Below are 20,963 nucleotides of genomic sequence, written 5' to 3'. Positions count from 1 at the left end.
TAAACAACAATCAGTAATTTTGTTAAAAAAAAAAAAAAAATTGAAGTTGTAAATACAGAAGTATGTTTTATTAAAATATTTTATCTACTGAAACATGTAGCGTTTCTGTTACCTTGCTTCTTTGTAATTGTTTGAGAAATCTACTTGCAATTCGAAACTGAAAATTGCTTCTACACCTCTTTATTTTTATCCCGAGTACACTAATAAACATGCTGCTCCTGCTGAGGGAAGCTGGTCATTATTGTGAACGATAAGCATTACTCAAAATGTTTATGAGAACAAACCGTTAAAAAGAAAAACTGTCCTTTTCCTGCCTTCACAAAGCTGGTCGGTGTTTGATTAAAGTGCAACAGTCCATAGAGACTGAGAACAGCCTTCTCCATAGCAACAAAAGCAAGAATCATGGGATTTTCCCTCTAATTCAATGAGGGCCATTCACTCAACCTGGATGACAGACACAGATACAAAATGCCATGTATAATGTTTCCAAGGAATAAAGCCATTCGCCATGAGTAAATATTTTCCCACAGAAATGTGGAAGGGACCTTCTGAGGTTTTGTGTGTATGCGTGTCTCGCACGGCACATAAAGAGCCCATGCAGCGTCCTGAGCGATGAAGTAAGACCTTTGGCAAGGCCACCAGTAATTGAATACAGTTCTTGTTCTGTGTTGTGTTTGATGAGCACATACACACACATACTGTTGCAGACGCTCTTGACTCATTTGTGAATGTGCTGTTTATATACACAAGGGTTAGCTTTAGTGGTGTAGAGAATGGAAAAAGGCCTAAAACAATAATAGGTGAAATTACATTTGTTTAAACTACAGACTGAGGTATTTAAGAGTTTAGATGTGTAGGAACCGTTCCATGTATATTACAGTAAAAATGTGAAGCCTTAAACTCAATTATTCAAGTGCACTTTAAATCAGTTTAAGGGGTGATGGGAGTGCAGTACACCGGCAAAATGTTTTACACATTAAAAAAATTATCTTTCAAGCATGTTGATCGATCTGGGTTTATAGAATTGGTGTTTCGCGTGAAAACTTTAAATTAAAATCATACATTAAGTTGAATGTTAAGTTGAAAAAACCTTTTTTATTCGTCACAGACATTACAGTCATCCTGAAGACAATGTGACACGACACGGAAGAACATGAGAAACACACAGCGGCAAAGCTCACACATTAGGCGTTGCACCATATCTTTTAAGCCTCCTATATGCCACTGTTAATGTAACACAGGAAACTCATAGGGAACACAAGAGAACATATTAACTTGTTAATGCCCTAGATATATTCAGAGATTTACCTAAGTAGAAATCTCTAGCCATAATAATAACAACAGTGAGTAATATTTTCAACATTAAGGTAGTTTTAGGTAGTACTGTGAATCGCTCTACCAATGCTGACTACTCTCAAATGCTGTATAATATATCAAACGAATTAAAACAACAACCACTTTAGACATTTCACAACATTTACACACATTTCTATCCATGTTTTCATGTGGGACACATAGAGAACAAAGAAAACATTACCTTGAAAGTAATTATAAAAAGAGCAGTGCTAATAAAATAACATTTTCTGAAAGCTGCAGGTAAATTCATGTCATTTGTGCAAGAATAATATTTGCAGTTGTCACACAATACAATCTTATATAGAATAGAATATATATATTCTCTTCCCTGTGCGTATTTCTAACCTGTAAGAGCAATGCTCTACGAAATCTGTTTTACCCTCATTGATTATTAGTTATTCGTTTTTTTGCTTTTTCATGTCCAGCTTGTATCTACTTATTAGAAGCAGAAGCATCCCAGCTGTTTTGATTGCTCACCACTGTTTCTTTGTAATGGAAGTTAATCCATAATGCCACTGACATCTCCCTAATCATGGGAAAAAACAAGTATGGCTTTGTTTCAAATGACCAGGTCCAAGGCACACAGTAGCTCCTCCCCCTGTAGCAGGTGCTGCCGCCCAGTCACAGGCGCGTTTACCTCACAGTCATAACGGGTAAGCTGGGGGAGGGGCATTGTTATGGCTCCACCCTCTGACGATCTGCTCAATAACCTGCTCGCAACATCTGTGCAAAAAAAACAGAAAGAGCAGTTACTCACTGTACGATCAAGAAAAACAACTGATCTCACAATATTCACAAGGGTTTTGCACACTGACGTGTGGTCTCCATGGTGACATACCAGATGGCAGCAACAGTATCGTGGCGTGACGAAGACCTTCTGATGATGAAGCATCTGATTTTCTGACCTTTTTCTCTGGAAAATCAGTCACCACCTGCAGCACAGAACCCTAGGAAGAAACACCATCAACAGTCAAAATATATCAATCATTAATTGTTATTATTTGTCTGAATGTCTGATTTAAAAAAAAACCCTAAAGGGGTCACTTTGCTATAACAACCAGTTGACTGCACATTGTTTTGCTTATTACATGACTTGTTACCAAACAAATAAATATTTGGACACTATACGACAAACAGTGGTGCAGATATACTGATGTAATGTGGTCACAAAGTGTATGAGTATTTTAAAATGGCTATGTTTTGTTAATCATAATTAAGGCCTGAAATGATGTGTTTTGTAAATAAGCAATATCGCACGAGTAGCAGTACGATATGGGTATATAATGGAACGGCTGTGATTCGGCCGTAGGTAATCACAGCTTGCTGATATACAGCCATATTGCATGACTAAACTTGATATTGCATAAGAAATACATAAGAAACAACAACGGAGTGTCTTTAAAAACCATCTTTTGTGCAAACTATGTCCTTACACCATCCTTCTTGGATTCAATACCTCCTTCCTTCCTTCCTTCCCTCTAGGGCTGCACGATAAATCGCATGCGATTGCCATGCGCATCTAGTCAGTAAAGCCAGAACTCAGTCTCCATCACGTGCATTTCTGCTGGAGCAGAAATCAATACACAGAGCCGTAAATCACTGAACTGCATTCAATTATGAACACGATTTTGTGTAGCTTGTCAGTGATCTACGGCTCTGTGTATTAATTGCAGCTCCAGCAGAAACGCATGTGATGGAGATTTACTACCAATCACAGAACCGGCTTTACTGACTAGATGCGCATGGCAATCGCATGCGATTTATCGTGCAGCCCTACTTTCTTCCTTCTTGAATTCAAATCTCAAGTTGACAGTTGAACAGCTGAGCCCAAGCCTCTGTTACTAATTCAGAAATGTCACTTTAGAACTAGTAACAAAGGAATGTTGAATTGCTTCATTGAAAGCTTAATGTATTACTGTATTAAAAGCTTGCTGTATTATGTTGGGGTTATAATGGACTGAGTGTGATTACCTGCATATGATACAGCATTCATTCTTCAGCGCAATCTCATATTCACAATAAAACATTAGTTTGAATGTCCGCTAAGGAAAGCGATATCTGTGTCGTACTATCCTTTCATCTGTTAAGGGTGATTTCTGATGACAGCGGTGCTCAGTGCATTTGTCGGCTGCGCCTTACAATGTGTTGTCAAAAATAAAAATTAATTTCTTGTTTACAACCCTGTTTCAGTCTCTTTCAATATAGAAGTCCTTCCTTCTGACTCATTTATAAAAAACAGTCTCTTGTTGCCATCTAACGGCAGAACAATGTAACTAATCACCATCATGAACACAAGTATAACATTTTCCAGTAGTAAATACTATTTTAAATATTATTGAATAATAATATTTATTAAACAGCAACGGCCATCATAAAAGTTGCTAGGCAATTCAGTCAAAAGTACAAAGGCAGCACTCTGATATACAGCATTGAAGTTACATAAAATAAAATCAAAACAATTTTCTCTGGAACAAATCATAGATTAACAAGACCAAAGACTGCCCATTAGATTACCCAACATGAATTATATCTCATGTTTAACCACTATAGAGACATCAGAGCCAGTGGCAAATTCCAGAAGATCTGGTCGAGGTATCACTGCTCTCAGTGGGTTCATGAGCACAGAAAGGCCGTTGACGCCCTGGAGCTCACTTCTCCGAAAATGTTGAAGCAAATTTTCAAATAGACGTTATCTTTATTAACAAACTAAATATTTGAAGTCTAAACAAGTACATTCTCACCTAAAAAAAACTCTTAAAACTACATTCCGTGAAACAAAAACCCTATCATTTATAAAGTAGTGGATTTAGGCGTCTGACCCAGACACTCGCTGTGAGAAATACCACATGCAGAGTGATACTAACAGTGAAATGTTTGGAATTCCGATATTACCAGAATATCGCACTCCTCTTGGCCAATCAGATTCGAGGACCAGAAAGGACTGTTGTGTAAACAAAGATATCTGACAGTTCATTGAAGTGAATGACCACTCGAAATGGTTTACAATAATACACAGTAACGCTCACACATACCAGCCTTATTGCTTCGGACAGAGGTATGGTCTCCAGTTTCCTCTTGAGTAGCTTTGGGTTGGTGTGACATTTAGAAGAAATATCACTGTCTTTAATAATTTTTCTAGAGAGTTACAGAAAGAAACAATAAGACAGAGAGAAAGCAGATTGTTCTTGAATAACTGTAATTATTTTTCATCTGTTAATTGTTTGTTGGCAGCACAAATCTGATTAATAAAGCGTGTCTCTCTGTACTGTAGATGAAGTCTCACCTGCTGTTGTCCTGCTTTGTGGTTCCAGTGTTCTGTAGTACAGTGTCACAGGACACTAAGTCTAAAGGGGCTGCTGGGAGAGCAGGGGGAGTTTGTGTGTTGCTGGATAGGGTCAGTTCAAATGCTGAGCCTGGGCTGGAACACATGGACTCGGCTGGAGAACCAGTCCGCAGCTGGAAATCATCATCCATGGGAATGTATGGAGCTAACATCTCCAGATCCATACCCACTCCCTAAAAAAACTCATCATAAGTAATAGCACTAAATGATAAGAGCACCTAAGAGTGCAGTACATTATTTTTATGTTATGTTGGTTGAAATGCTTGTTTCAGACTTATTGACATCTGTGTGGATATAGTAAGTTTGACCTTCATTTTAAGTCAACTACCTGTGTATTAAAGGGTGTCTTGGACTCTATATCCATGGAAAATATTCTTTCCACATGATCCGGTTTTAGCTGGTCTCCTAATTCTGAATCCACAGGGAGATCAACCTAAACATAAACAAACAACCAAACCAAAGTCACATTAAATACACATTTTTTATAAAAATGAGTCATCTAGCAGATGTATATCAAAACATTTGTAAAGTATAAGGAAATGCAATGTAAAATTGTGACTAGACTCGACCTGAGATCTGGAAGAATCAGGAGGCGAAGACTGTGGAAAGGGGAAGTCATCAGGTTGTAGATGGGCTGTGGAGGCATCATCATCATTTAGTGAGGAGCAAGGAGGAGAGAGTGGTGAGAGAGGTAGCAGGACACTTGAAGAGGGCAACATAACATCATTGTAGAGAGGAATGTCTGTCAACACAGAGATTGCGGAATCTGCAAGAAATTAACATACAGTAAGGACGTTAAAATCCTCCATACTTTCTTATGAATTGTCAGAATATAAATACAATTCATACATTAATTATTCATTATTTGATTATACTGTCAAAAGTTATTTTTACACAAAACTGGCTTAAAATGGTGAAATAATTACTTTTTTTTTACATATATGCAACTTGCTTTGATGATGAAATGCTGTGAGGTCACATAGCAACAATGTAACATGAATTTATAAAAACTGAATTCAAATATTGCTGCATAGTACTGTATCTATTTTGCAACACTACGGTAATCAATTTTCTGTGAACGTGAGAGACCTCATTTCATTAGCTGCTATTGTTTATATACAGTCCCTTGTGAAAGTATTCATACCTCTTCATTTTTTCACATTTTGTTATGTTGCAACATTATGTTAAACTGCTTTAAATTACTTTTTTCCACATCAATCTACACTCCACACACCATAATGACAAAGAAAAAAACATGTTTGTAACAACTTTACAAATTTATTAGAAATAAAAAAACTGAAATTATTGCATAAGTACTCATACCCTGAGACACTTGAAATTTAGCTCAGAAGCACTTATATCGCTTGTAGATGATACTACACTTCGAGTGGAGTTACACTGTGGCAAATTTATTTGAATGAGTATGATTTGGAAAGGCACACACCTCTCAAATAAAAGGTCTAACAGCTGAAAATGCATATCAGGGCAAAAACCGAGCCCTGAGGTCAAATTACTGCCTGTAGAGCTCAGAGACAGGATTCCGTCAAGGCACAGATCTGGAGAAGAGTTCAGAAAAAATTCTGCTGCTTTGAAGGTTTACAGAAGCATGTAGCCATAATTATCCATAATGGAAGAAATTTGGAACAACTAGGACTCTTCCTAGAGCTCCTGGCCAAACTGAGTAATTGATGGAGAAGGGTCTTGGTTAAACTGGTGACCAAGAAGCTGATGGTCACTGTAGTTGAGCTCCATGATCATGTATGCAGATGGAAGAAACTTACAGAAAGACAAACATCACTGCAAACCAATCCGATCTTTATGGTGGTGTGGCCAAACTCAATCCTCTCCTCAGGGAAGACACATGAAAACCCACTTGGATTTTGCAAAAAAGCACCTAAAGGAACCTCATACTGTGAGAATGAAGATTCTCTGGTCTGATTAACCATAATTCCAAGCATCATGTTTGAAGGAAACTAGACACTGCTCATCACCTGCAGAGTACCATCCCAAAAGTAAAGTGTGGTGGTAGCAGCCTCATGCTGTGGGGCTGTTTTTCAACAGCAGAGACTGAGGGACTCATCAGAGTAGAACGAAAGGCCAGTGCACCAAAATATTTACATAGCCTTAATGAAAACCCAGTCTAGAGCATTCAGAAGCTCAGACTGGGCAGAAGATTCACTTTCCAACAGGACAATGACCCTAAACACACAGCAACAGTGGCTTATAGACAACTCTGTGGATGTCCTTGAGTGGCCCAGCCACAGCCTGGGCTTAAACCCAATGAAACATTTCTGGAGAAACCTAAAAATGTCTGCCAGCCCCCATCCAAGCTCACAGAGCTTGTGATGTGAAGAGGTGAGGCGAAGAATGGCAGATAACTGCCAAATACTGATGAATACTTATGCAATGTACTTATTTCAGTGTTTTATTTTTAATAAATTTACAAAGTTGTCACAAATCTGTTTTTTTTTTTTACTTAGTCATTATGGTGTATGGAATGTAAACTGATCTAAGAAAAAAAGTTATTTAAAGCAGTTTAACATGACTGCAACATAACAAAACGTGCAAAAAAATCAAGGGGTATAAATACTTCCGCAAGGCACTGTAATTAGAAAAATAACAAAGTGCACTAAAGTGTAAAACTACTTGCGCTACAAACCAATGAGTTCATAACCAAAAAAATAAATTAAAATATTATGATAGCAAACACCAGTTTGCAATGTCAATCAGTATAACAGGCTACTTTTATAAAGCTAAAATATTAAAACACACAGAATTTACTGAGGGTTGAAATTGTGTAAATGACTGATGGTCTCATGTCAGAACAACTAATACATCTTTTTTAAATAAGTCATTGTTGCCTTCAAACCTGTGCTGCTAATATCCAGTGTGAGGACAGGGTCTGCTACAGTCAGTGCCTCTGGATCCCCTTTCAGGCTGTCATGTATCTCCTCTCTCACACACTCCTCTGTCTTCTCATTCTTTGCCTTTGCCTCCTCTCTCAGCTCTGCCACTTCAGCTCCAAGTGACTCCTCATGCTCTTCCTCCTGTTCTTGTTTTATTTTTGTGCTGATGGTTTGCTGAAGGGACAGGATTTGTTTGGGTTGTTCGATGCCACTGCAAAATAAGAAAGGATGAAAATAATGCCACTTATACAAACACAAGCACATATTGGTATTCAGGTGGACACGTGCGTTTTAAGACATCCTTAGTGTGTGAAGTCCCACCTGAGGATGTAGTTAACACAGACCACACACTGTGGCTGGGAGTTTTTACTGTTATAGATCACAGTGGCTTGAGTCTCTGCCCAAGCAAACCCTCCTGCTTTAGCCAGCAGCCGGTACTGTCCAGTACACACTTGCCCCTTCACAAACACTGCAAAGAGAGACATATAAAAAGCATTATGATTTATCTTAATTTAGATTTATGCAAGTGAACTGCATTTATGTGAGCTTACAGTTATGGTGTGTTTTTGTCATGTGGTCAGAATCCAGCGCGTGATAGTATTCATACACAGAATGCTGCAACAGATCCACTGGATCAAAACCCAACAGCTCTGTGATCCTGCAAAACACACACAAATTGCATGGTGCTCTGTCACACTGCAGCTTTCACAAGTCACCACTAGATGGCAAAGAAATCCAGGCCATGAATCCAGATCTTCAGCTACAGACTCTCTCCACATCTGAACATGCATACATCGTTACTAAATAAACCGTATGTCAAAATATACATTAGTCCTGAAATGACAGGACAAACAGCCAGATGACCCAGTTCACAAGATTCTGAAGAAAGTTCTTTTTAAGTATGACTTATGTGTCCACCCTATAAAAAATGTTGCTCAGATGTTAGAGATGCTGCTGCCGTCAGCATATAAGCATTGCATTTTGTGCTGAGCGGGGCAGGTGTTGTACTGGGACTTTACCTCTCATCGCAGTAGGTGAAGCGCATATCTAAAGTGTGGCGGCTGAGAAATGTCCTAGAATCCAGAGGAGCCTCAATGTTCGTCGGATGGGGAATAGACTCACAGATGAGCACCAGGTACTTTGAACACACACTTTTCTCCTCACACACGCCCTTCTTGATGCCATCTGTCGTGTGGATATGGCCCGAACAGCGCAGCACCTGTCAGAAAGAGAGGCTGATAGGGATAAATATGGATCCAGTTTCACTATATAGAAGCTTTCAGTAGTCACATGGCAAAAGTGAAGCACAAGTAAGGGGTGGTACCTTCCAGGAGGCAGATTTGACATTGACAGTGCGCCCTCTGCTGGTCAGTGTACATTTCATCCTTAATAGAAAACTTCTGTTTGTGTGCTGCTCCTTCGCTTTCTTAGACAGACCTAAATGTGGGAAAAGGGGGAGAGATGAGTGTGAGTGATCATTATTGTGACTGAGACAGAGAGAGAAAAAGAGAATATTACCAGTCTTGTGTGCCAGCATTTCTCTGAGCTCCTCATGGTCACATGGATGAGTAAATTCAAACACACTGTGTCCAGTAAGGTCGATCTACAGAGGAAAAAAAATGCTTTAATACACATAAATCATGTATTTACTTGAATTTCTAATACCTGGATACACACACATGGCCACATTAGTAATTCTTTGTTTTCAGCATTTTTGTGTATTTGAACCCTTTCCAACAATGTATGATATTGTGATCCACACTGAGGACAACTGAGAGACTCATATGTAACTATTACAGAAGGTTCAAACACTCACTGTTGCTCCAGAAGGAAACACGATGCATTAAGAGCCGGGAGTGAAAACTTTTTGAATTTAAAGATCGGGGTAAATTTTACTTATTTTGTCTTTATTTTGTCTGTTTGGAAACATGTAAGTATCTTTTGTAGCTTCTGAAGGGCAGAACTAAATGAAAAAAATATGATATTTGGGCAAAATAAAAAAAAAATGTACACATCTTCATTATGTTCAAAAGTTTACACCCCTGTAATAGTTGCATATGAGTCATTCAGTTGTCCTTAGTGTAAAAACAGATAGATCTCAAAATCATACAGTCATTGTTGGAAAGAGTTCAAATACAAAAAAAAAAAAAATGCTGAAAAACCAAAGAATTTGTGGGACTTGAAGGATGGGCAGTTTAACTGTTCCGGACAAACAAGGAACTCATGAACAACTATCACTAAACAAAAAAACACAGCTGTGGTTCATTCAGGTAACAAAAGTATTAAGAATCAAATGTATGTAAACTTTTGAACGAGGTCATTTTTCATTCACAAATTATTTTCTCTTGTAGACTGTATGTAAACGTCTTTTATGTGAGATATCTTATTCAGATCAGAACTACATAAAAAAATAACATGCATTTTGTATGATCCCTCTTATTTTGCTAAAATTATTAACATTTTGCAGATTCTGCAAGGCGTATGTAAACTTTTGACCTCAGCTGTATATGTTAAACTAAACTGAGCCAAACTGTAAGCAAATTTCAGATTTTCATAATGTTATGTCAAATCTAATTATTGTCAGTTAACATTTTGAAACTAGCAAGAAAAGACTTCCAATGTGAGTGGGAACTCACCTGAGGAATCCCCAGACACTTGCTTACATTCTCTGACAGGTAGACGATATCGCCATCATTAGAAAGAACCATGAGAAACCCGTCCAGAGCTTTCAGATATGAACTGTTCCACTGAGAGTCTACTTCAGACTCCACATTCAGCACATCTAATGAGAGATAAGAATAAACACATTCTGTCAGTATCAAACACAGCAGACCCACAAATGAATCTCACTGAATATTTGTCCCATCTCTCTCACCTGTGTTCAGTAGTTTACGCAGGCGCAGGTAACTGAGTGCGAGTCTCATGACCGATGCTTTATCCAGGTTAGAGGTGACACTGTGGGGGAGGGGCAGTTCATTGGCCAGTTCATAAAACACCTCTGACTCTTTTCCTCTCCGACAACGTGCCGCATCTCTGGATTTCTCCTTTCTTCGCTCTGAACTCACCCTGTAATGAACACATACACATAAATAATCCGTAATAACAAGGGGCTATGCTCAATGCCCTCAGCAATACACACTTTGTAGTATTAAACTGTCAAAAACATACATTATTGAGCTTTAAAATGCATACATAAATTTTACAGTGTATAAACCAGCTGCAAACAAGCAAAGATGCAGTCCAGCAAACAAAATTACTAAGGATGATTAAAAAAAATATTGACAATGTGATATGATGTTACACTCTAGGTTTTCTGTTTTGAAAAATTAATAATAAACAAACAATAATGCGTGAATTTGTATTGTGGAGTGCTGTATAATTTTGTGTTATGTAGGGTCAGGCAGGGCAGTTCTCCTGAACTGAAGACAGTCCCCTTATTAACAGAGACTCAAGGCAGGTAAAACCACTTTCACATACACAAAGATCCTACTGTACAGTTCCTGACATCATGGCGTTTGCTGTGAGCTGTCCTCAGGGCAAATATGGAAAAACGAGAGCTCATAAAACATCCGTGGACATGGCTAGTCAGGGATGTCAACACTGTTTAATTAATTCTGCTTGATTTATCTTTCCACTCTCTCTTTCTCAAGATTTAATTCATATGAAGCCATAATTTACATTGTCAAATCGGTCAAAATTAGACATGTATGTTTGAGTTAGTAAGTTTCATATGTTTTTACGCATTTGCCAATTGCGAAAGTCATATTTAGTTTGGTGCCGACTTCACATACAAAATACCATAGAACTCATTATCAGTGATGCTGTCTACATTGAGTGCGGTGTGACGCGACACGGCGCGACACGACACGACACGACAAATCCCCAACAGTAAACTGATGCGTCATTATATTTATGACGTACTGACACAAAGTTCAGATGATTTACAACACGCTTTGTCACATCCAGTGTAGACAGCCTCTAGCTGGTGCGGTAATGTCTTTGTCTGAGGATCTGGGTCCTAGGATAAGATGTGTCAGAGTGCACAATTTTGCCATGTGCTTATATATTTTGAAAAGGGTGCATCGTATACAGTTGCCTGTGATGCACATGAAAGAACTGAAAACATATTTTTATTCTAAAAACCTTTTCCCTGTCAGTTTTTTTACATGGAAGATAAAATAATTTTACTATCTCTAAAATGTTCACAATTATCTCAATGTAATATAAATTTCTGCAGGTTACATCATTATACCAGTAGGTGGCAACAAGTGACTGTGTTTATAAGTGAGTCACTGACTCATTCATTCAACTGATTCATTCAAAACACTGTCCCAAATGGCGCACTTCATGTGCACTTGTGCTCTTGCGCTCTTACAATGGCCGCAGCATGCGCATATCCGTTAAGTCCACGAGACCGTAGGGTGTCTCATTCGTCATTTTAGATTTCAGAAGAGTGCTTGCGAACGCCCCCTTTGCGACCACTATGTGATGCGTACTTCAATGAGCCCACACTGAGGTGAGCTCCATGGAAGATTTCTACCCAACAATCAAAGTAGCATTGCATCACAAAAGTTCAGCCCTGGGAAGCTTTAGGGTGTGATTTGGGACAGGGCCTGTCTTTACAAGTGAGTCACTGAATCAATCACACAACTGGTTTGTTTAAAATAATAAATCATTTAGGAACAAAAGCCACCTGGTCTCATGACGAAAACATACCTGTGGAAACATTTTCATGAGACGCAAAATACATACCAGTAAGTACATATCACTGCAGTTTCCAACAGAAGTGACACTAAAAGAGTGTTTGTGTTCTTTGTTTTCTTTTTCCGAACAAATGAATGTACATATGGTACATTTTATGTGACGTTCGTTTTGTATGTGTCACCGCAGTTCTGACTTGACTTGATTATTTTTTGAGCTCTCATCTTTCAGCTCTTTCATCATGAGTCATGTTTTTCATGGGATTCATACCCAAGGATTCTGCATCCTAAGTCCAGTTTCATGCCGGATGAGCTACTGAGCAAGCACGTTACGTCTGGAAAGCGAAACATATGGGGCTGTAATCATAACTGTGTACGGAAACGATTACAAGTGCTTGCTGTTTTACCGCCTTCTGTTCATTTCTATTGGAAACTGCAGCGATATGTACTTATTGGTACATATTTCGCATCTCACGAAAACATTCTCACAGGTACGTTTTCTTCATGATATCAGGTATAACATAAGTCATTGGCTATTAATGGTAACATATGAAATAATAACACCTTATTTTTTTTTTTTTTCAAATCCAATAAAGAATCGTTCAAAAACTTGTTTTAATCTATCAAGCATTTTACATTTTGCTCGATCGAAAATCGAAAATTGTATAACTACATTAAACATTAACATTAAATATTAAACAATTTCTCAGCTTTATGGATTATCTGTAAAATGAATAGGACAATATATTATTAATTGTAATGCATGCATTTAAGATTATATGTTATTTTAAATTTAAATTGTTCATAATTCTCCAAAAATTCAACTTACTCAATGGACCTCTATTTCATTTCAATGTCCCCTTGTTATAGATACTCACTTCTAGTTTTAGTTGTTAGCAGACATTCTACTATACAGTTATTTGTATTGGTGTTCTCTGTCTGCAAGTGAACAAAAAAGAAACAGAGTTTTGCAGTTTGAGTGTGTGTGTGTGTGTACACTTGTTCTTGCTACATTGTGGGGACCAAATGTTCCCACAAGGATAGTAAAACCTGAAATTGTAGTCCCCACAATGTAAAGAAATGATTAAAAATAGTAAATGGTGTTTATCTGAAAATGTAACAATGCAAACAGGTTTTCTGTAAGGGGCAGGTTTAGGGTTAGGGTTGGGTGAGGAGATAAACAGTATCGTTTGGTCAGTATAAAAACTATAGAAGTCTATGGAAAGTCCCCACAATTCACAAAAACAAACTTGTGTGTGTGTGTGTGTGTGTATTTTCTGTCTTTCCCTTGGACCCCTCATGAGACAAAACACAGCTGCACATTATAGGATGTGAAGCTTACACACAAACATACAATCTTAAACTCTGAGAGCTCACTTTGAGGTCTGTGTACGCTGATACAGTGCAGTAAGAGCGTCTGGATGCTGGCCAGCCTATCGCCCTGAAAGCGAATGCTAAAGAAACCACTTAGTTGTCTCACCCCTCTTCCTGTCTGTTTCTCTGAATCACTCAACCTGTTTGAGCTTTGTCTGCAAATGCTGTTTCAGATGCAACAGAACAGTGAAGACAAAAAAATACATTAGTCATGTACCAACAAACACACAAGTGTCCAGACACCCCACTGACCATTTCCATTTCAACACATTAATTAGAAATACACAATAAAACAAATGTGGATTCATTAAGGTCCTATTATGTATATGCACTTGAGATGTAGTAAATATGTTTAGCACAAAAACAGTACAATTGAAACCCTATTACAAATCTGTTTCCATCATTAGCATATGTGAGTAACCTTCACACTACACTGACCTTGACTACATGGTAGCCATGATTCACAGCAACATTATTCAGGCTGCTGGTGTAGGCTAGCGTGTGTGATCTTGTCAGTATTAGTTAGTGGTCTATAATACAGTTTTTTTCCTAGATTATATTGGATAAATTCTTTGGTAATTTAATTGTGCATGCTTATTTCCCATATTTTAACATTTTAACATCCAACACTCACTTTAAAGTGACTCTTTAAAGGGGTCATCGGATGCCCATTTTCCCAGTTGATATGATTCTTTAGGGTCTTAATGAAAAGTCTATAATATATTTTGCTTAAAAATTCTCAATGGTTGTATAAAAAACACCCTTTTTACCTTGTCAAAATGAGCTCTGCAAAAATCATCCCATTCTGAGGGATTGTTCCCTTAAATCCCTGCCCCTCTTTTCTCTCTTGTTTACTTTAGCCGCATTTAGCGCGTTTAGCCGCGAAACTTGCTATAGCATGTTATTAGGAAAGGTGATTGCAGAGATTCATAAAAAAAACCCTTATACTCACTTCTGCTGTAGGTGAAGCTGGATCACGAATGATTTGCGCAAACACAGACACATTTATGTAGATCGGGAGGCGCATTCCCGTCACAAACAAACATAATCCACTGCATCTTCAGGGGCTCAGATGTCGAGAGTAAAGACGACCACTATATTCATTATTACATCCAGCAACAGAACACCTCAATCGCTCAATTCTTGTCTAACATCTTGTCTACATCCCTGCTCCGGCATCGAAACAATGGAGGTCGGACTGTTACAGCTGATCTGAGGTAAGACGCTCATGTCAATCAACTATCGTGGGACCGACAGGCATCTGAGAATGGCTCGATTTGAAAAAGGAGATATTATTTTTACAGATTAATTAAAAACCACTGCATGGATTTTTATCATTATAGGGTAGATTTGTACATACACTGCCAATACACATTAATGTTCAAACAACATGTAAAAGTGAACTTTGCATCCAATGACAACATTAAAAGTAGTCAAAATGAATATCCAGTTTTCATACTGTACATTCAAACATCGTCATGCATTTACATATTGCATATTTAAAACCAGAGTGAGCCCTATATTGTTCATCACTGAACAAGCAACAGAGGACAATTTTTCATGATCTGTCAAAATCTTGGACCTAAACCCTGAAAGGTTCTGCAAACAGCTCAAAATTTTAATCTTGATATACTGTAGGACATATTGGGTAGTTCTGTTTACTGTAAGTTACAATACATCCGTTCTGTAGAAAGTTACAGATGCTGTTTTGAGATAATATGAAGCCTAACAAAAACACAACAGTAGCACGGCGGAAAAATGAGCTAACCACAAACCCCTGCTGAGAACATTAAAACATCAAGCCAAGCTGTGAGTAGTATAATAGTTGACTAAGAGCCCCAAGGGAAGTTGCTGAACACTTTGCAATAAGGTTCAATTTGTTAACATTAGTTCATGCATTAGCTAAAAGGTTGATCCTTGAAAAGCTGAACATTTCATGTGTCAAAAACGTACTAGTAGTATATATAGACATTAAACAAAATGAATATATGTTGTGGAATTACAGTATAGACTATTGTTAGGTCATGATACCTTACACATTAACTAATGTTATTGAACTGACACACCATATGAACACAGGTAAGCTTTGAGCCAGACTATTTTGAACTGAAATGAAGCCTACGGTATCTAATATACAAAAAAAAGCAGTTACGCTCTGAACTCTGATATAATATTCTAAAAGTCGTCTCAGATGTGCTGAGCCAGACTTTGGAGAGCAGACAGACGGAGCCTTTAGCATGATCACAGCCCCCTCTGCGAGACGAGCTGTGCCCCTCAGCATGTTTTAATAATAATGATCCAATAAGCTTTCTGTCAGTCAACCTGCTCTCTGTTTTCTCTCCTTCTGACCAGTACAAACTGCTTTCTGCAGGGGACTACACGATTCATTATTTATAACACACACACATAAGGCACACTTACTATGGTCTAAATATTTTTAGCAAGGACAGTGCATAGGCTACATACTTGCAGGAAAACATCTCTGTTTTAATGCATCTCTACTACATTTGCAACCTGAGCCATACTGAGAAAGTATCACATTTAATACTCTCTTTCTGATCTTCAAAGCATGAGCAGAAACATTCTCTGTGCGTATGAGTAAGCTGTGTGTTTAACAGGACGCAATATAGGATCATGCTGGCTTTTGAATAGAATCTAGGTTAATGCCATTATCCTGTCCTTTAAAGTGCTCATGCAACATTTAGAGCTTCTTGGCCTCCCGTGGATACGGTATTAGATATTATAACACATTTGAGGTTCTTTCCAATAACCACAGACCTGTTAATGAAATCCATACTAAAAAGCTCTTCCATTAGAGGGCCAGTTACTAGAACCACGACAGAAGACATTATTCAAGCAAAGGTCAACATTCTTCATCAGCTGTCTGATAATAAAGTCTCTTCTATTTACAAATTCTGTTTCTAAGAGGATGAATGGCTGGTTTGATAAGTGCAGGAACAGCCTAACCTTTCTCAGCTTCGTTTTACACCCCTGCGAATGACAGCAGCGACAGGCCACAAGCTGATAGCACACAGGGGACCTTTACCATAGAGCCAAGAGGAGAGGTGTCAGCTGATTCAGAGCAAAACACTACAGTTGGCTTTCGAAGGAGAGCGGAGAAACACCAAAGATCTAACCTTCATGTGTTCGCACATTTAAAAATGGGTGACACCACAGATGTTTAATTTTAAATTTAAATGTTGAGTTGTACTGTTAACAATATATAATTCATTATATGTCACCCTGGACCACAAAACCAGTCTTAAATAGCACAGGTATATTTGAAGGAATAGCCACGGATGCGTCAAATTATGAATTTTTTGTTTTATGCCAAAATTAATTTGTATATTAAGTAAAGATCATGTTCCATGAAGATATTTTGTAAATTTTCTATCGTAAATGTATAAAAACTTAATTTTTGATTAGTAATATGCATTGCTAAGAACTTAATTTGGACAACTTTAAAGGTTTTTTTTTTTTTTTTGCATCCTCAGATTCCAGATTTTCAAATAGCTGTATCTCAGCCAAATATTGTCCTATCCCAAGCCCCTCTTTTTAATTAAATGGCACTAGGCCGTATCTTCCAGCAAGGCTCCTGAGTGATTTTTAAAGGGGGAGGTGATCAATCAAACCCACTGTATGTGATGTGTAGGTTCAACGGGTTCGTCAGAAATCCTTCAGCACTAAGCATGTGCAACAAAACCTCTTAGAACTGATAGACAAATCCAGACTCAAATCTCTTTTGGACCACAAATGTGAAGGGTGTGAAAAAGAGTTCAGTCCTTTGAAAGAAGAATCTGATATCTTACCGGTGTCAGTGATGGGAAGTCAAACTCAAGTCGTTTTGAAAACGGATTCATTCACCAATCCCTAATGACGTGTTATGTAACCGCTTGGTCCCTAGACATCCGTAAAACATGTTCCAGAAACACCATGTATTGTTTATTAATGTCTGCAGTTTGTTGAAGCCATGATTCAGCTCATGAAAGTCACTTAGAACCTAAAAATAGTTTGCATTTACATTTAGGGCGATTTATTAAAACTGAATCGTGCGTGTGTTGATAAAACTGTCATACAATCAAGTCATATTTCAGGCAGCCTGCTGCACGTTTAATATCAGCTATTCGGCTATTAAAGTAAGTTAAATAAGTTGGGCCATAAGCCAAATAATCGGTTTACTCAACATGTTTCTACTCTTTGAATCACATCAAGTTCTTATTACACTGAGGCAGATTTCATGCCTCGACAACAGCTTTGTTCGATTCAGTCTGAACGAATCATTCAGGCCGGTTTTGTGAATCGGTTCAATTGATTCATTAAAAAATCTGTTATTCAAAAAACCTCGCGAATCAGTATAAGAGCGCAAAACAGCTGTGGCAGAGTCAGTTCACTTTTCTATAACTCCTCCTCCTTCTACAGTTCGTTTTAAAGCAAAAATATTGCAAAGCTTGCAAATATATAAAATAAACACTCTAGTCGCGGTTTCATTCATACAGAGGTATGAATTATAAATGTAACAACAGGTTACAAGGGAAAATTATTGAGAGACTACTGTCAGCAACTACAAGCAAAGGACAAAACAGAGTTAATGAAACAATGTTACTGCCAAAACAAGCGCATATCTAAACACAGAAAGTGGTGCTTGTTTACCTTTTTTTCCCAGGTGCGACTGAATCCATGGTCAAACGGAACACCAACACAAAAAAAGACCCTTGGCAAACCCTTCGTTCGTTCAAATGATAGTCAGTCCTGAGTGTATTACAGAATACGTCCGGCAGGAGTTCCAGTGTTCGGGAGATAAAGTTGAATTAAGTTGAAGTGATGCTTCGCCTTTCCTCTCTCGCTTTCTCCGCATCTGCCTGACGGTTCGCGTGGGCGCGCAGTCACATGCCTCGGCGTAGTCGAGAACGCGCGGCGGTGCTCCAGTGAGGATATTTTTGGCACGTGAGTCTCCAATGGTCATTATATACGCTCTCTCGTAAAAGCTACCCTACGCTCGTTGCTGTTGGATGTGCTTAATACATTAAAGATAATTGGATATTGAGCATTCATGAGGTCACATCTCCAACAAATAGTCTATATCAATTGTGAACAGTTTCAGCGAGAACATCATATCCCGTTTAATTCAAGTAACTATGGGATATGATTCAAAGAGTCACTTGTCACATTATTTACTATTTTGTTCAGTCCTTTTGATGGCAGAACGTCAGCTGACGTTGATATTTTGTTGTTTTTAGGCTGTCTGTGTAACCAAAGTCCAACATTAAGTCAACGTCAAAATTGACGTCAAATACTGAGGTCAACTCGATTTTCATTCTCAAACAAAATGCAACGTCTATCCGACGTTGGGGTCCAACGTCAACCTGAAATTATATTGACGTCCGGTGCCTGCTGACATAGTACTTTATTTTACTACTGAAGTAAGCAAACGATACTACTATGAAGTAGACACTGTGCTTACCATAGTAATTTTTTGTAATAGAACACAGTTTTCAATGTTGCAACTGATTATTCAATTTTTTATTAATGACATGCATTAACTGTAAAAGGTCTCTTTCTTTTCCCATATTAAAAGAGGCATGTCAACAAACATTTTCCAGCCCAGAAGAATGTTCCTTCACCCAAATTCCAGCCCTGTGACCAAGATGAGACGTGCACACCAGCATAAACCCTGTCTCATCCTTTTCCACACAACCCAGTGGAAAAAACCTGAGAACATTTCCCTGAAACCAGCCACAACACTTGCCTTCCTCTGTAAAAAAAATATCATTAAAAGTAAACATGACTGTTTAAACATTTGTATTCCTAAAAAAAAAAACTTTCTTTTTTTAGACACTCTCTTTTTACAATAAATTAAGTATTGAAACATTTCCAATCTGATCTCAAAATGTATTTTATCAGGTGACAGTGTGATTCATATGGATTTTTATAAAATTTATTATTTTAAAGTTTTTTAGAGTTTTTCGACATACCCTACGTTTACTGACCTAGATTACATAGAGTACGCATGTGCATGGCAGAGCTAGACAAGACGAGTATCTGATGTTAAAAAGTATATCGATTTTTTTTTTTTTTTAGAAAATGACCAATTGTTTCGCTAGATAAGACCGTCGGCTGGGATCATTTAGAGCCCTTTGAAGCTGCATTTAAACTACATTTTGGACGTTTAAACTCACAGGTACCATTAAAGTATATGGAGATAATTCTTGAAATGTTTTCCTCAAAAAACATAATTTCTTTATGACTGAAGAAAGAAAGGCATGAACATCTTGGATGACAAGGGCGAGTATATTATCTGTAAATTTTTGTTCTGGAAGTGAACTACTCCTTTAAACCTTCAGTACGTCGTAGGGAGATTGTATGAATTCACATAAATTGCCATGAGAGTCTGTAGACTTTTCTCACTGTAATGTTTTGAAATTCAAAAGACAGATCCTATAAAATTGAGTTCAGTGAACTCCAGTGGAATCCAGTGGATATTGAAAGGAGAGCAAACAACAGGGCTCATTGAGTTCAAGGCCATGCTCCATCTCCACTGTGTCCTTGAGGGAAACATTTGCTCCTGTGTAGTTTGCAGCTCAGGGACTGTTCCTGCCAGGTCTGTTATACATTGAGTTCGGATGAAAGGGTCTTTTCGAAATTACATTTTCAATTTATTAGCATTGCCACTGCTGGATTGCGGTAAAGAACTGTGATGTCGCTGTATATGAATGAGGGAAGCAGATGGACACGTGCCAACTCTAATCTGCAGTAATCTCCTTCATCCTCCTGTTCAGAGATGATCTCTCCATCCCTCAGCAGGGGCTGAATGGATGCAAAGGGACTTTGAAGGGAAGGATCAGAGAAACATGCAAAGATCTTTTGCGCAGCATTTCGTTGATGTATTATAATGAACATCACAAAAATTCACACACACCCCCACACGCAAATGCATTATTGCCCTGTCAAGCCTTATTATGCAATAAAGAGAAGCATAAAAGATCTGGCCTAAAGGCGAAGTACTGTTTGCACACACTTGAAGCACACTTGAGTGTATACATGATACATTTGAAGATGTCTTGATGTCTTTTTTCCCCACAGGGAATCCTGATCTAATCGTTACAACCCTTCATTTATCAACACAAAAATCAATAGAATAAACAAAATCAGTCCAAGATGAGGTTTTGAAGTTGAAGTGGTGCTAAGAGTGAAATGGATTTTCTGCATCCAATAAAGGGTATCCGTACGGGCAGAAGAGAAATCAATAAAATGTAATTATGGCCCACTGGACCTGGGAATGGCTGG

The 20,963-nt window shown here is 38.1% G+C and overlaps 1 protein-coding gene and 1 long non-coding RNA gene across 2 annotated transcripts; one reads left to right on the top strand and one right to left on the bottom strand.

Annotated features, from left to right (window-relative positions):
• Window positions 1-1,081: 1,081 nt before the first annotated feature.
• hif1aa (hypoxia inducible factor 1 subunit alpha a) lies at window positions 1,082-18,538 on the bottom strand. Its single transcript, XM_051126448.1, has 15 exons — window positions 18,330-18,538; window positions 10,481-10,671; window positions 10,242-10,387; window positions 9,124-9,208; window positions 8,930-9,042; window positions 8,625-8,824; window positions 8,157-8,263; window positions 7,927-8,074; window positions 7,569-7,816; window positions 5,269-5,465; window positions 5,028-5,132; window positions 4,640-4,872; window positions 4,389-4,491; window positions 2,195-2,303; window positions 1,082-2,079 (listed from the first exon to the last, which is right to left on the bottom strand). The coding sequence occupies exons 1-15, from the start codon at window positions 18,356-18,358 to the stop codon at window positions 1,916-1,918; spliced, it is 2,178 nt and encodes a 725-aa protein (XP_050982405.1). The 5' UTR covers window positions 18,359-18,538; the 3' UTR covers window positions 1,082-1,915.
• LOC127175400 (uncharacterized) lies at window positions 18,523-19,468 on the top strand. Its single transcript, XR_007828983.1, has 3 exons — window positions 18,523-18,623; window positions 18,917-19,099; window positions 19,255-19,468. It is a non-coding gene; the product is annotated as an uncharacterized LOC127175400 (long non-coding RNA).
• Window positions 19,469-20,963: the final 1,495 nt, after the last annotated feature.

This window comes from Labeo rohita, chromosome 13 (assembly GCF_022985175.1).
Source record: "Labeo rohita strain BAU-BD-2019 chromosome 13, IGBB_LRoh.1.0, whole genome shotgun sequence".
Taxonomy (NCBI): domain Eukaryota; kingdom Metazoa; phylum Chordata; class Actinopteri; order Cypriniformes; family Cyprinidae; genus Labeo; species Labeo rohita.
Note: the sequence above shows the minus strand (reverse complement) of the source record. Positions and strands in the feature narration are given on the sequence as shown.

What these genes read in the sequence shown, in the direction of transcription:
- hif1aa (XM_051126448.1), bottom strand. Translation starts at nt 18,358, where the DNA reads ATGGATTCAGTCGCACCTGGGAAAAAAAG. An exon ending in GTCGCACCTGGGAAAAAAAG is followed by an intron (nt 10,672 to 18,329) that starts GTAAACAAGCAC and finishes TGTTCATTACAG; the next exon opens with GGTGAGTTCAGAGCGAAGAA. An exon ending in GATACTGTTGCTGCCATCTG is followed by an intron (nt 2,080 to 2,194) that starts GTATGTCACCAT and finishes TTTTTTGCACAG; the next exon opens with ATGTTGCGAGCAGGTTATTG.